This window comes from Apteryx mantelli, chromosome 1, assembly GCF_036417845.1.
Source record: "Apteryx mantelli isolate bAptMan1 chromosome 1, bAptMan1.hap1, whole genome shotgun sequence".
In the NCBI taxonomy this organism is placed as follows: domain Eukaryota; kingdom Metazoa; phylum Chordata; class Aves; order Apterygiformes; family Apterygidae; genus Apteryx; species Apteryx mantelli.
Genome location: NC_089978.1, coordinates 188965173 through 188981725, shown reverse-complemented (window position 1 = coordinate 188981725; position 16553 = coordinate 188965173). Strand labels below are relative to the sequence as shown.

At 36.8% G+C, this 16553-nt stretch overlaps 1 protein-coding gene across 5 annotated transcripts; it reads left to right on the top strand.

The window, feature by feature from the left end:
- The first annotated feature begins 5 nt into the window (after window positions 1–5).
- Window positions 6–14661, top strand: IRAK4 (interleukin 1 receptor associated kinase 4). Of its 5 annotated transcripts, none has more exons than XM_067314441.1 (12): window positions 6–57; window positions 497–684; window positions 1712–1857; window positions 2208–2405; window positions 3574–3734; window positions 4427–4491; window positions 4808–4922; window positions 6777–6886; window positions 9334–9517; window positions 10438–10500; window positions 12865–13023; window positions 13116–14661. In XM_067314441.1, exons 2-12 carry the CDS (start codon window positions 506–508, stop codon window positions 13146–13148), a joined length of 1413 nt encoding a protein of 470 aa, XP_067170542.1. In that variant the 5' UTR covers window positions 6–57; window positions 497–505; the 3' UTR covers window positions 13149–14661. The 5 variants fall into 5 exon arrangements, with proteins under 5 accessions (XP_067170542.1, XP_067170537.1, XP_067170551.1 ...); XM_067314436.1 differs by lacking the exon at window positions 6–57 and adding an exon at window positions 95–180; XM_067314450.1 differs by lacking the exon at window positions 6–57 and adding an exon at window positions 99–180 and having other exon boundaries at window positions 497–666.
- The last annotated feature ends 1892 nt before the right edge of the window (window positions 14662–16553 follow it).

Genomic DNA, 16553 nt, shown 5'->3' with positions numbered 1-16553 from the left:
GCACTTTCGGTTTCTCCTCACGGAGCAGCCGTTCTCCGTCGCGGGTGTCGCGGGGAGGTTGGTGACGTCAGCGATTGCGTCACTCCCTCTTAGAGGGAAGCGGTGCATCGGGAAGGTCTGAAGTTGAGGGCGGGGGCGCGGGGCCGGGGGCACCGAGGCTCCGAGGCGGCGAGAGTCGAGGTGCTTCGGGCGGGGGGCGCCATGTTGCGACGCGCAGGGCCCGGTGCCGCGGGGGGAGGAGGGGAGTCGGGCCCAGCCGTTGGTCTCGGGGCGGGAGGGGGGAGGGGAAGGGACGGGGGGCCGTTACGGCCCGGGACGGCCCCCCCGTCCCTTCCCCTCCCCCCTCCCGCCCCAGGCCAAGGGCAGGGCTAGGGCCCGGCTTAGCGGCTGGCGGTTGTTTTGGCTGAGCCCGTCCAGTAAAAAATCTTAAACTTTCTTCGCTGGTAACACAAGCCCAAACGATCCCGTTACTGAAGAGATTCACTGTGTTTCTCAGGGCCGGAAGATGAGCAAGTCGGTAACGACCTCAACGTACGTTCGTTGCCTTAGCTATGGACTGATGAGGCGGCTGGCAGATTTCATCGATCCGCAAGAAGGTTGGAAGAAGTTGGCCGGAGATATAACCAACCCTTCTGGCGAAAGCAGATACAACCAAATGCATATAAGGTCTTATGTGGAAGTCATGTAATGTAACCTTACTTATTAACTGTTTAATGTAAATATCACTGTCTTCTTATTATAACTTCTTGCCATTTGTTTGCCTGTAAGTACTTTTAAGGCTGACCTTACAGCACTGTTTCCTTAGGGAGCTCAAGATAATTAATTCTTATTGTGCTGTAGTTCAGTTTTCAGACAAGCCATAGCCAGATAAAATTGGCCAAGGAAATTAGAATTAATTAGAGCCCTGGAAATAAATATTTTTAGTAATAGAGCATTGACTGGGTAACTTTCTGTACCAGTGGCTTAAAGACACTGATTTCACTGTGCGCTTCTAGACAAGAACAGCAAAGACAGATAACTGGGCCATAACTTCTGATCCTCACAAGACACTTTTTCCAAAAAAAAAAAATATATATATATATATTCTCTCAGAAATATGGGGAGCCTGAGGCCAGAAATTAATGTGTAATTGAAACATAATATGGCAGCATTTTATTAACTTCTTGATGCTTGAAGACTGTTGAATCTTCAAGCTGTTTTAAAGGTTATGTGACTTCAACTATGTATTGTCTTGGATTTACAGCCTTTCTTGTGATCTTAGCATTTGGTTTTCATTTGCTTTCGTTTTATATCATTTCTAGAATAATAATGAATCCATCAGAATAAGAGATCTCAATTTCTTCTTAATTCTTGTCTTTAACTGTTCAAAATGAAGTGTGAAGGCCAAAGAGGAGAAAAACAAACATTTTCTATTTGCTCTTACACTTGTGCTCTGTCATATGTTAGTCCCATATGCAGATGTACTGTGTTCTAGACAAAATGTTGAAGCCATATCAATGTTGATGATGAAGCCAAAAGTTGATGCATATTTTACCCGAGTTTAAATCTCTGTTTTTTTACCTGCATTTTCTGAAAGTCTGCGAATATTTGTACTGTACAATTCAGTACATTCTCATTTTTTAAGTTTCTTTTCATTTGCCATTAATCTCTTTTCCTACTTTGTTTCTCCAGGTCACTTTTTAAAAAAGTATGTTTTAATTTATTCTTTCAGGAGATTTGAGGCATTTGTACAAATGGGAAAGAGCCCCACCTGTGAATTACTCTATGACTGGGGAACAACGAACTGTACAGTTGGTGATCTTGTGGATCTGCTGATTAGGAATCAGTTCCTAGCACCAGCAAGCCTTTTGCTTCCAGGTTAGTGCTACCCATGTATACTTTGTGTATACTGTGTTTTCAGTTTTCTAAGATGCTAAACAGCTTCATAGTAACTTGAAAATCAGAAAGTATTAGCTCAAAATAACCAAAGTGGCTATATTTTCCATTATGTATAATAAATTTAATAACAGTTTTATAGAAATTGCTTAGTGTGTTCCAAGTTTAAATAGAGTTCTACAATTTACACATGCATGCAGAATATAACATTTCATGAAGCTTATATGTTTCCTAATCTGAATAAACGTTGGCATTAATGTTATGTTTGGTTGTTTTGTTTTGTTTTTTTTGATTCCTAATATAGTTAACGCTTTTTAAAATTCCATTTTCAGAAGCTGTAAGGATGGCAGAAGAAGTTACATTACCTCTTTCTTCACAGGAAACCTTGCCTATACATGAGAAACAACTGCCTGTACAGGAAAAACAAGTGGCATCTGTAATGCCGGTTTTAGCTCAGGATACTGAGAAGCAACTTTCAGCTCCTTCCTACTTAAGTCAAGAGAATAGCAGCTCACAGTCTAGTAACACAGGTAGGCATAGAGTTTTGTAAAATTAAAGTACAGTCTCTTTTGCTGACCTATCCTTAACCCCATGTGAAATAAATAATAAGAATGTATTAGAGCAACAAGTATTTTGCTATCACTGTGCATCCATGTATAGAGCATCTTGTTTTTGTTCATGTTGTTCTGTGTGACTACGAATGTGGCCAGTGGTAATAGAGATCAGAAAGTAAGGTGTACCTTGCCACTAAGAAGGCTACTGTGATGAAATACTTGAGTATTAATTAAAATGTAGTTTATTTTGTGCTGCACACAATCCTGTTGCCTTTTTTCAGTACTGATTTTGTGGACTGTATAGCATCAAGTGCTTTAAAACTGTATCTTACGTATGAGGAGTGACTAAGAAGCCTGGAGAAAAGATGACTGAAGGGAGATGCTAACTCCAGAACCTTCTAATACCATTACAAGCATAGAGTGGTGAATAGAAATAGACCATTCACCGTCTACTGTGATACAGGAATTAGGCAATGTCAAATTAAGCTTGCAGGTAGCAGATTCAAAACAAAACAAAAAACAAAAAAAAAAAAAGGAAAGGGGGGAGAGGTGATTCTTCATGGAATTTATTTCACGCCAAAGTACTCTGTGGTTGCTAAAAGGCTATATGAACTCATGATGGAGGTGGGCAAGCTTCTGATGGATTCCTCCTCCATAGTCTGCTAAATAGAGAAGCATCATTTTTGACTTAAAAGTGCTTGGATCAAATGGTTGGAGGTTAGGAAAGCATTCTAGGAAAGTATATGCTTGGTCTATTCTTACCTTCCTAGAGCTCCACTTTTTGGTTGCAGCCATAAACACAATAAGAGCTAGATATATTTTTACATTTGACCCAGTGTGGCTGTCCCTGTGATTGGCTGCATATTAAATTTCAGTTACCTCAAATGACAGAAAATTACAATCAGAAGGCTGCTACACAGCTAGTTGTGAAGATGATTTCTCCTAGCTAAATGTAATTTATCTACTTTTCATTTTCTCTGATACCTTCGTTATGAATCTGGAAGTGAGGCTCCACTGTGTCAGTGTTTGTGTGGTGACAAATTTTTGGTTTAATAGAACTGAAGCAGAGGGAGAATCTGTTTGATGCAGTTGTTCCAAAAGATGAAAACATACTTCTGTGGTAAATGGTAAATATGTCTTTTAGATCTCCACAGTTTTTGGTTTCATGACTTGGAAAGTGTTACAAATAATTTTGATACACGACCAGAATCAGCTGGAGGTAATAAACTGGGAGAAGGTGGCTTTGGAGTTGTGTTCAAAGGCTACATCAATGGCAGAAACGTGGCTGTCAAGAAACTTGCTGCTGTGAGTTGTCCTGGATGTATACCTTTTTTTTTTATTTATTTTTAAGGAGTGCATGCCTTATAGTATAGACTTGTTTATCTATGGAAGGTGTTGAATGCTACACTTCAAAAAGTGTCACCATTTTAAACTTTAGTTAGATTGAGAACCTTGTGCTGTAGTTCCATGAATAGTGTGAGCTGGCACAGTCACCGAAGATGAAGTGTTGCCCGCTCTGTAGTTCTCCTTTGTGTGGCCCAGGCAGTCATCTGGAAGAGCAAAATGCTTCCCCAGCACAGCCCTCCCCCCCGCCAATGCACAAGAAATGGCAGGTGGGAAGTGGCACTAGGGAGATTTCCCACTTATGTCCTCGTTGATACATTCAGATGAGTGATTCACAAGCTGGATATATATTGTCATAGGAGTTTAGTCTTCGTAGTAGATGTTTTGTGTGAATGATTACTTTTTGTAACTAGTAAGTGCTATTAGTAAGTAACAGCAATTAAAAAACCCACTAAGTTAGTGACTCCGCTGACACTGGATCAATTTGTCCAATGAGTTCAGTAAAAACTATGGTAAGCAATTAAGTAGCTGTTATATTTAACTAATTGAAAGTAAGGCTTACAATTCAGATTTTTTTTTTTTTTTGATGAACAATCTTGCATTTTAATATGGCTGGCAATATTCATGTCAAATCTTTTTTTTTTTTTTTGTAGGTGGTTGATGTTAGTGTTCAAGATTTGAAACAGCAATTTGATCAAGAAATAAAAATGATGGCAAAGTGAGTACAGTGTCATACAACGTCATTATAGCTTTTTCTGGGAATCTAAGTTGGCAGATTTAGCATGTTTACTAGCATGGTTTCTTATTTTTGTCTTTCTGGCATAGGTTAAAATTTTCATACTAAGTGAGAATGTTTCATATAAAGTGTGATTGTATTTTGTTCATGTTAATGCACCTGTGCAAATACCTGGTTGGTAACTGTATGCAGCAGGGCTGCAACTTGGAACTTGGGGTTCAAGTTCCTTGTGCTTTGCTTTTCCTCAAATGCTGGGAGTGTTGCACAGCATATTTGATGAGAGGTTTTGTTGCCATAGGTGTCAGCATGAGAATCTAGTAGAACTGCTGGGTTTCTCAAGTGATGGCGCTCAGCCATGTTTGGTTTATGAATACATGCCCAATGGTTCATTGCTGGACAGACTGGCTTGTCTGGTAAGTAAAATCTTTTCTAGTTTCTGGACATCTTGTTTTGTTAGGGTAAAGATATCTATGTAATTATCTGTGGAAAAAGTAATCAACTATAGTAGCCAAACAAGGTTTAACTTCTGTATTCTAGAAGGAAGACCAATATGATAAAAGGTTTTCTTCCAATAGCATTTTATATTTATATAAAATATTAATATTTATTATTCTATACAAATGTTTGAGACCCAATGTTACTTAGTCAAAGCAGGCTAACTATATAATATGGTGTACCAGTACTGGAAGCGATACTGGAACTTGGTCTTACTCTGCCTGTATGGTGCGGAGCAATGGGTGCTGCAGTATATTGTTCCCGGTTCTGGCATTGGCTTGTTCTCTGCTAGCTCTTGAGGTTCTGCAGCAAAAATGTGCTTTCTTTTCACTGCCCTTGTGATACCAGTTATAACATGATGATCAGAGTCTGTATATTTGTTTCTGTAGTGCCTAAATGACTAAACACTAAACAAATGTGAAATACTTCTTTTGTGATAGTATTTTGTGTAAGTAAAATATTTTCTTTTGATTTAATCAAATGATGTATTTTTTAGCCTTGGCCTTTAAGTAATAAATTGCCTTTGTTTTGATAGAGGCAACTCAGTGTATGGGGGACAAACTGTCACTTGGCACAGTGATACCAACAGTAAGCCAGACTTAACCTAGTAGATGAGTGTCCATGTTAGCCTGTTGAAGGAATTCAGAAAATGTTTTATACTAAGTAAGTGAAATTTATGAGGTTGTAATCTGATGAACATTTTGGACTGGTGCTACTTGCACACCATACGCCCCCCAAAAATGTGTTTTTGCCTTTTTCTGTGCTGATCTACCTCTTACCCTGGCACAAGTAGAAGTTGCAGAGAGAGATGGATTAGGGAACTGATCAGGCTGAAAAAATACTCAGAAACCTTTCATTTTCAGCTGAAGAGATTTCTTCTGTAAGGCAGCACAAATACTTCATGTATTTTTGCCTGGATAGATTAAGAAATGTATACTGTTAGTCTTTTACATGACTTACTGAAAGCAGCAAAAGATAGCAGGCAAGAGTTAAACTGTGCAAGGAAGACAAAGGACTGTCCAAATTAGTTTGTTTTAATTAAAAAAAAAAAAAAAAAAAAAAAGGCAAGTCCTAATTTTTTGTTCATAAGCTATTTAGGAAGTCAAGAAAATGCCGGGGCTTATTGATTACATATTGCCTCTGCTGAAGTGCTTGAGGTCCAAAACCTATTTCTTGATATTAGATCTTGACTTGAGATATGCAGTTGTTTTTTTGATGCTGAGATGTTCCCTCAGCACTGAGGAAATGACTACAGGTGTTTAAAATTCAAGAGGTATGTCAATTTATAACTGACATTAATTGGCGACAAGTGGAATGAGGAAAGATATAACAGTGTTGTAACTGATACTCTCTTGGCTTCTGTTTTCAATATCATCTGTTTTTAAAACAAAAACTGTCCGCAATCTTTTTGTTTTTTTTTTTTTTTTCCTCAAGATGAGTTAAACCTTTTTTTCTTGAATTGTTGAAACCAGTTTTTTACAGCCACTGGTTCGTTCAGTGAACCACAATATTTTCTGTTTTGATATCCAGAAGGTATCAGAAGTTATGTGAGTGCTGAATGTCCTGGTTTGTATTTTTCACTAAGTTTCAGTTGTTATCAAGGTGTCTTTATTTCTGAACAGAATAGACTTTTGAAAAGCAGGCAGCTATCTGCCTACATCTTTAATTGCCTCAAAGTCTGGCCTAATGTGCTTTTACATATCAAATACATATACATATAATATATATAAATTTTTCACCTTTGTACTTCCCCTTCTCCCCTCTCATTAAAGGATGGCACTCCACCAATTCCTTGGAATACAAGATATAAAATTGCTCAAGGTACAGCAAATGGCATCAACTTTTTGCATGAAAATAATCATATTCACCGAGATATTAAAAGGTAACAGCTGCTGACTATCCCTGTACAATTTTTTCTGGTAAAGTCATTTTAGAGAAAACAGACTGAAATAATCACTACTTCAGCCAAGGGCACAATCTCTTCTGCAAGTGACGCCCATCATCATAATCTTGCCTGTGCCCCAAGGACATCACCAATACACAGTTCTAAAGATAATTATGAAGTTGTTGTGACCTGCCACTATCAAATAGTTACTTGAGGACTGTGAGGACACCCTGAAATTCTGTTCTTTTGCAGCTGCTTCTAACAGAAAAGCTCCTGCTAGAGAACATTGTGACTTTATTAATGGGGAATTTTTAACTTAAAAATCCATCTTGTTTTTTTTCTTTTGCTAGAACATTTCTTCTGAATGTCTCCTTGATTTACTATTATTTATTATAAAGACATTAAACTGACTTGAGTCAGGTTTATGAAGTTCAGGACTCTTCAGGATTACTGTATGTTCACTTGTTTGTTGCAACAGAAATGTTTCTAGGGATATCAGAGCTCAGAACAAGGGTTAGTTAGTTTGTTTGTTTGTTTTGTATGTCTCCTCTTCTCCCTCCCTCCACCCCCACCCCAGTAGCAGTTTGATTCTTTTTGAAATATCAAATCAGTCCAAAGGTTTAAAGAAGTGCTCAGATGCCATATTTCTCCTGTAGGTTAAGAAGGAGCATAACCGACTGATTTGATGTTATGAATGAATATTTAAATAGCTTTCTGGCTTCTGGAACTCCACTAAATATCTATATCACTTAGGTTTTGTGATGTTCCAGCACGTCAGGAAAGACAAGATGATTTTTGCTTCAGGTCTCGTAAAATGTGCTTGCTGCTTTGAGAGTTCGTGTTTCTTCTTCTTCCTTTCCTGCTTAAGCCTCTGGACAACTGACTGGAAGGAAAGTCTTTTTTACCTTACACTATTTACCCTTCTAACTGCTGTGAGTTGATCATATTACAATATTGCTTTTTTTTCTTCTTTTGCTTGGATTCTGTTTTGCAGCCTCTTGCACTGTGAAAGTTCAGTGAGTATGTATGACCAGTACTATTCACAGTGCTGCCACTCCTGTGGAAAACTTAGATGAAGAAACATCTAAGTAGGTTTACTTCATTCTTCGTTTGTCTCTACATATGACATGTAGAGACAATTGGTAACCATGCTGGCACTAGAACAGCTGTTGTGGAGGTTAGAGACATTTCATTTTCAGAAATGACTGAATTGGTGTTTTCAGAATTGTCCATAATTTTTTGCTTGTTTATACCCAGGAGATAGTTGATTTATCTTTGAAAGCCTAACAATTGCAGTAAAACTTGCTTCTGTTGTGCTCTTTGTGGTGTATCAAAATGTGAGCTCTCTTTTGGGCTCGTCTCTTCAAGTTGAAAAGCTAAGATTTCTGAGTTATGATGATGTACCAGTTTCCTGTAGGAGTTGAGCTTGAAATATGAGACCAGTTGGTGGATAGTTCCTTGATTAGTGTTTGGCCTTTTGCAATGATCATATATTTAACACTTTTTACAGCAGTTCTAATAGATCTTTTCATAACTTACAGCTGTGCTAATTTTGTTTAAAAGGTTTGGTGAACAGGAAGGAGAAGCTAGGAATAAAAGTTTGTAATAAGCATTGCATGTTGTAGTTGGCTATGTGGTTTGCTTATGGTTCCAGTAAAAGGGTCAGAAAATGACAAAGATCACATAAGTTTTAAGTCAAGTGATTTTAATATGGTTCCCAGGGCTTCAAGTTAAAAACAGTAGTAGGATTTAGGTTGTAATTCATCACATTTCAGTATTTTATAAACATATACCTTCTTTTACGTGAGCCCAATTCTTCAGGTTTTCTGAGAGCAGCAAAAACTGTAGATGAAGTGGAAACGCAGCAAATAAAATTATTCCAGCCTTAATATGTATTCTCTTTCTCTTTCAAGTGAGGAATAAGAGTATTCATTTGGTATGTGAACTTGTAACGGTTGACTTTGTACAGGATAATAGGTACAAAACCTGCTTTTATTGGTTCTGGGTAAAGATTTAGACAGGTAAAAATTCTGTTGTGATCCAATACCAGTTTATCAAAACAAAATATTGTATATTATCCTTCTTAAAGGAAGAGTATTCAAATCCAAAACATAGGGGTTGCATAACTGGCATTTTATAAGAATTCTTTGTATTTGTATATTTTGTTTGGGTTTTTTTTTACATGCACAAGAAAAACTGTGTGTGAATCTGTCTTCCAGGCAGACAGTATTTGATTTATTTAGAGCAATTTATTTTGAAATTGAGCAATTTCCAACAAAGTTGGTTCTTGTATTTCTTGTTGTGCAAAAAAGTATCTTAAATTTCAAGAAATAATCAAAGTAACACTTTGCATTTGATTGCTAAAGAACTGTTAGTCTGTTAGAAAACCTAGTTACTGTACTGTTTTGGAGAACAACTTTTTGTTTGTTTTCTTCCCTTCTCAGTGCAAATATCTTATTAACTGATACTTACATGCCCAAAATTTCTGACTTTGGACTTGCAAGAGCATCTGTAACATTCACACGAACCATCATGACTGACAGAATTGTTGGAACCGCAGCCTATATGGCACCTGAAGCTCTGCGGGGTGAAATAACACCTAAGTCTGATATCTTCAGTTTTGGAGTAGTAAGTAGAATGTGGGAAACAGTATATGACTTCATTTTGTAAATGATAAAAACATACAAAATCAAGAATATCTGAAATTAAACAAGCCACTCTGATCTATCATTTTCATTTTGCACACCTTCCTCCCCTTCCTCCCCTCCCTTCCTCCCATAATGTGCTCTTAGGATAGCATTTCTAAACTTTTTTTGATTGGCTTTTAAAGCATTTGAATATGTCAATTAAAACTTGACTTTGTATCTGCTAGGACTTACTACCATTCTGGTGAAGTATGAATTTGTGTATGAAAGACTAGGGTAAAATAACATGCTAAGTTTTAGCTAAGTGTAGTTTGAAGTAATATGGAACATTGTTTCTTTTTGAACAGTATTACACATAAATGTAACTCAGGTTGAAAACTTTTTTTAGGAGAATGATGATCCAAAATTGAGTGTTTTGATTATATTACATCAGCAGATGGATGCTGTCCATGTGGGATTTGCCTTAAAGCTGAGCACAGTGCTTATGCAATCAAAAAAGACATCTCCTTAATATTTAGGAGAACAATGAACCCATTCTGAGTAGATCCAAGACCTTAACTGACACTGACCCTCTTCTTCATGGCATTTTGTTTCTAGGGGAAGTAGGGCAGGTAGTATATCTGAATACCTGGGAAATCCTTCCATCTTGCTTTGAAGCAACACAATGTAGGGCAAGGAAAAACTTGCTTTGAAATTCCCAGACCACACTGCTAATAAGTGATAATGAAAATAAAGGTAGGAACAACGGCAAAAAAAATCAATTGTATAGAGAGCACTGTCTTTGGAACACATTCTCACAGAATCTGTCTTTCTCCAAAGACTGAGGATCATGCTCCTTTTTTCAAATGCTATATAGGGTAAGGATTATTGTATACTTTTTCTTCTCTTCTGTTTCTCTTCTAGGTCTTACTAGAAATAATAACAGGTCTTCCACCAGTAGATGAAAACCGGGAGCCACAATTACTGGTATTTACTTTTTACTACACCCCCACTCCCCCACAGATTCCTTTATATGAAATCATAGGCAGTCAACAAGTTCTGAGACAATTCAGTTAGCAAGAAGGTGTACTTACTTAAAACAGGTCTTGTATCAGTATTTGTTTTAGAAATCAGCAGAAACTTTTATTTCTTCACTGGTAGAAGACTGTTCAGTCTTTGGTGTTTGTTTTATAGAGAAACCTCTCTTTCTGCAGATTTTGCTATTCCCTGCAAGCCAGATTTCTGTCATTTGTTTTTGGTTAGGTATTATCCTGCAGGATTATCTGTCTTTCTGATTATTCTAATTCTGGAGCTTCTTTATAACTCTTCCAGTCTGTATCTCTTCAATGTGATGACAAGACTATTTATGTTGATATCTTGACTCCAATGCTTCCTTATTGGAAGTATTCATTCCTATTGGGAATAACCTGCCTTATATATACGTTTGCCTTTTTTCACAGGCACCTTTTGTTCTTGGCATATTGTGTCTTGTAATCAGCTAATAAATTATGGTGTTTTTCAATATCCTGTCTCTTGAAGCTCAACTGCTTGCAATTTATAATAAAGGTTCTTTTTACTAATTCCAAAAATGCATGACTGTATACTTTGTACTACTACATTTAATTTCATTTCTGCTGTTCCACTCATCAAGTTCATCTTTCTAATATGATATTCTGATTCTCCCTGTTTTGATACTGTCTCTCCCTGTGATATTAAGCTTTGTCATTGTATTCCTGTTTTACCCATATACCTTACAGTTCCTCTCTCACCAGAATACTTTTAAAATATTCATCTCAGTTGGTTCTTTGTTTCTTGCCATTCCTATATCAGTTCTAATCTTTTTCAACTTTACTAATAATTTGCAAATACCTTGTTTTGCAAATACCTTAGGGAAGTTTGGGATGTAAGGTGGTGGTTGTTCTTTTTTCTTTCTTTTTGTAATTACTTTTCAATTAGTAATTCAGCCTACTAATTAGGAAACTAATGTCTCGGATCTTACTCTTTTGAGTTAAAAATCTTGAAAGCTTCCTTTTTGTTTAGTTTTTCGTTTAGTTTAAATTTTAATTCCTAATCACTTAATCCAAATTTTCCTGGAATAGTTTTTATAAAAGGCTTAGTTATTTAGTAAGTGTGAAATAGCATTGAGTTTTGGATTTTTTTGATCCATGGTGTGGGACAGTAGATCATGTTCTTCCACCGGTTTGAGAATACCTGTATACTATTAATAACACTTTTTTTCCTCTAAGCTGTATCTTCTGGAGTGATGTAATACTTCATCCTATTTAGCTCTGTAATGCCCGTGAAAAACTCCGTCCCTGTCTAAATTCAGTCCTGAGTGTTATATTATTTAAGCAGGCTTTTTCAGATGTATAGGATTAAAAGCAGTATAAAGTATGATTTGATTGGGACAGTTTATCTTTGTAATGTACTTTTGGGAAAATGTAGGGAATTGTCAAGGCAAGGAAGAGCCCTACGCAGATGATATGGCATCTTTAGCTTTGATCATTTTGGGGTAATTGAATGTTAGTTAAGCAATTTCAGACTGATGCACAGGGAAAGGCAGAAGGCCTGCCTCTACTTGCCAGCTGGCATTTCTCACTTCCTTTGCTATACTGACTTCTCTGAGGTGTTCCTCAAACAGTATTTGCAATTACAGATACTGCATTTCAAGTATGTGGAAGCTGGAGAGCTTCAGACTAACATATCGGATTTGAAAATTCAGTTCAGACCAGGAGCCTGCTTAGAATAGCCATAGCAGCCAGTTAGAAACTGAAGCCTCAAAATAAAGATGGAGAAGAACGCAGGATCTGTTTTGGGGAAGCTGCATTAGCCTGATCAGTTCCTCACTGCAGTAAATAGTTCTGTGGTGACGGAAAGCATTAGTTTCCAGAAAAAGGGCTTTACAAAGTCCACACAAAAAGGAAGGAGTCATTCACACTTAAGCTTGCATATTTGTGGATTTTTAAGTAAACATAGATACTTGGTTGGGCACACTTTTTTTTTTAATAAAAAGACACAATACTAAAACTGTTGAGCCTTGAACTGGGTGAAAATTATGACCATGTGATGCAGTTTAAAGAAAATTGCTTTACAATTTTGTGTAAACTGAGAAATAATGCTATTAAATTAAATAATACATATATATATAGTAAATATGTATAGTCCATTTATAGTCTCGGAGGCTGTTTTTGCAGATAATATTGCTCTAATTCTAATGCTGTTTCACAAAGAATTGTCATTCTTTGTCTAGAAGAATGGTTGAGAAAGAAAACAAAGAACATCCACAAGTATCTAAGGATTATATATTCCACACTAATATTTTGAAAACTTGCAATTTAAATTCTCTTGTAGTTAAGTATCAAAGATGAAATTGAAGACGAGGAAGCAACTATTGAGGATTATGTTGATGAAAAGATGAGTGACTGGGATGCTACTTCAGTTAACAGAGTGTATTCAATTGCTAATCAGTGTCTGAATGAAAAAAAAAATAGGAGGCCAGACATTAAGACGGTATGTAGCCTTTCACATTGAAGGGTTGTTTTTAGCCGTTGCTCTTTTGGTGACAGTATCAGTTATTTGTATTGCCATCCGTTCTTTTGCAGGTCCAGCAGCATCTACAGAAGATAACAACTTGAAGTGTTTCTTCTGATACACAAATGTTTTCTAAATGGAGTAGAGACCAGCAGCAAATACAGACTTTCATTAGTATTTAGTGTGACATTATCAGCTTGTCTGCTTTCCAGACCTTCCTGGTCTGCATGTAAGGTGTGCTGTTGGCCTGTCACCATTGGGCTATTTTTATTAACAAATTAGCTTTTTCACATATCCTTGGCCAGTGGGTCCTCAGCATGAGAAAACTGAGAGCCTTTTTTGGATTAACGAATTGCATTCCTGGTACAGCTTCTCCACAGCTTTTTAAATGCATTTCCGTATTAGAATCTATTCGTCTTAGATCTCCAAGTATCAAGTATGTCTTCTGCAAAAGCATATAACAATAAGAGGCTGGGTTGTTTTTCTTCAAATCACTTTCTTGTGCAGATGGACTAGACCTTGTTTTACTAGAGACAAAAAACATTTAGTTGATGTAAATGGCACTCACATTCCTTTTTTGTGAGAAGACAGTAGTAGTATCCACTTAAAACAAACTTTTTTTGGTTAAAATTTTAACTTGCAAATCCAAATTAATGTGAGTGGACAGTATTTGTGAATGTGACAACTGTCTGGATTCAGACTTTATTTTTTAAAAAGTCTTCGCAGGATTTGTTTTATTCAGATAAATGCTGCAAAACATGTTTTAGGTTGTTCTTTGGTTTAGATGTTTTACAAGCAAAATAATTATATTGCAATGCAAATACAAAACTAGATACAGTTTTCTTCTAATGTACACTGTATGATGACAAACCATTTAATGTTTGTTCATAAACTCACTTGTTTAGGAGGAAGACTCTTAATTACTTTTAATATTCTTTTTATGCTTCAGTAGATTTCATATAGTATATTATAAATACAAATGGTTTCTTACATTGTAGGGGCCAGTATAATACTGTTAGGACCAATTCTGCATTCTCCTTAGTCAAGTAATTAAGTGCTTATCTTAAAATATATATGTATTTATTTATATAACAGCATGGAAAGTTTTCTAAAAGAGAAACTTTGACAGATGAAAGCAGACTAAAAAGGGAATGAAAGTGAATAATAAGATTCCAAATACTTTGGACTAAGTAGGTATGAGAATGCTACTTTTGTAAATATAGATGTTACTTTCATGTAAACCTTTTTTGCACCTCATGAATGCTTTTTTTCTTGACAGTTTAGGGGTAGGAAAATAGTCTTGTTTGAAACCCATGATTATCAAAGAACAAAGGAAACTGAAAAATGAGACTTGATCTGAGTGCATTCAGGGATGTATACATTTTTGTAAAAAGCATGTGATTTCTAACATTTGTATTTATATCATTAGAACTCTACCTGGCTATTAAATCATTCTGTATTGCCTTTTAAAATGATAGAATAATCTAAAAAAGGTATCCACCTGTACAACTTCAGTTTTATTGAGCACAAATTTGGAAAAGCCGTTAACACAAAACCTGGCATTATTGTTGCTGATGTTTATTTCTGTTAATAAAATTTTGGCATTGGAAACAGTCATTTTATGTTGCTTGTGCTTCCAACAATAGCATTGGGTTAGACTCACTGCATGGGATAGAGCTATACAGAAATGAATGTGGCCTTGCAAAGAACGTAGCTGTTCTAAAACAATCAGAATAAAATCCCTGTATTAAGGTCATGGTTTAGTTTTAAACATCTCCTCCAGGTGTCCATCCTGAAGATGACTTATTAAAGTATCTCTGCTCTTTACTATCCCTGCAGCTAGCATACATCCGTATTGCTGTTCTGAAGCATTTGCTGTAGTAACTCCCCAGTCAGTGTTGAAACAAGAAGAAGTATTTCTGTTCACATCTAATATGGTAGAGTAAGTTTGTTCATGTGCTAGAAGTGATGTTTTAAGCATTGGGAAAATCTTAGCTGCACGTGTGTGAATTTCTGTTCTTCTGCCATAGTGAACTATTTAGCTGTCACTTGGACCTCTGCTGTCTGTCCCCACCCAAATTGTGACACGAACTTTCCTCACTCACTGAAAATGAAGCATGGTAGCTACCGTTTCCTTTAATAAGTCATGTGGGTATGTCTCCTTTATTCATCCACCTTATTCTAGTCTCTTACCAGTATCAACAGTCAAAGAGATGTTTATCCTTGAAAACTCTTATGCTGCAGGAATGCTATTTAGTGTGTGGTTGTAGTAAAGCTGTTTTGTCTTTAAGGAGTAAAGATGCTTTTAGCTAAAGAAACTTTGGTAAAAGCTTTGAGATTTTTCAATAATTTCTCTTGCTATCATCAGTCTAGTGAGGAATGAAAATGTGAAGTGTACCTAGCTAGTTACCTTAGAACACTGCTTCTTTTAAAAATGCAAGTTGCAAGAAGGAAAGGTTTGTGGGGTTTTCTCCCCAGAGATTTTTTTTCAAGGCCTTCACATGGTATTCCTAGCACCTATAGCTATTGCCTGGGGCTAAGAGTTGCTGACTTGGGCTTCACTTATTCCTTGCAGAAACATTAAACCATTCTAGTATGCAGCTTGTACCTTGCAGGATCCATACCTCTTTGCAGTAATTACTACAGTAAGATTTTCAGGACACCAGTCAGGAACTTCTTTAGTCATTCAAGTTCTTTGTGTGTAAAGGGATAATCTAGTTCTACAAAACTGGAGCTTAGAGAAAAGGTGGAGGTTTGGGCTAAAGATGCTCTCAAGGATAGAGTTTAAGGCCTAATATTGTTGCTGTAGATTCTGTCTTGGAGGGGAAGGAGGTAGGAAGCATCTCCCTAAGTGAAAGATCCAAACCTTTTGCATGTTAAGGATCCAGAAAACTGTAACTTACAGCAATTTATGAAATACGAATGAAAAAGAGCAAGTGAGGTACTGCTAATTCAGCTGAGAGTCTAGAAAGTAGCAGCAGGATAAAAGCAAATCCTAAAGGAAAAAAAGACCTTCTTAACTCACTAGAAACTGAGCCAAAGAAAATCTGTTAAGAAAGCCTCTTACAGAGGGCAATAATTCTACCATTGGCTCTGGCAGAACACAACAGACTGGCTGTAGTGAGCCAGAGCTGAGGGCTGCATGGTCCTCGTGTTTGGGACATGAGCCAGAAGTGGCTGCCGAGGAAAGAGCACAAGAACAGAGCAAGTATGTAGTGCTACTCCATGGAGTTTACTGGCTTGCTACAGCTTGCAGCTCATTGACTTTTTGAGAGAGATGTGATGTCTTCATATGTATTAAGCCTCTGTTGACTATTCCATCAATTTGTCCAGTTGCTTTTTGAGTCCATGCACACCTATCAGTCATAGTATTCATCTTCTTGCTATAAATGTGAAGAATTGCATCATCTTTATTTTGAGCTGGCCAGCTGAGTTTTATTTAATACTCCATTCACTGAAAGGCAAACAAATCAACTTCTGTTCACATTCCTGATTATACATAGACAACT

Coding starts and splice junctions, on each gene's coding strand:
- IRAK4 (XM_067314441.1), top strand. CDS start 506: ATGAGCAAGTCGGTAACGACCTCAACGTACGTTCGTTGCCTTAGCTAT. Junction 4,923..6,776: donor TGGACAGACTGGCTTGTCTG/GTAAGTAAAATC, acceptor CTCTCATTAAAG/GATGGCACTCCACCAATTCC. Junction 6,887..9,333: donor ATTCACCGAGATATTAAAAG/GTAACAGCTGCT, acceptor TTCCCTTCTCAG/TGCAAATATCTTATTAACTG.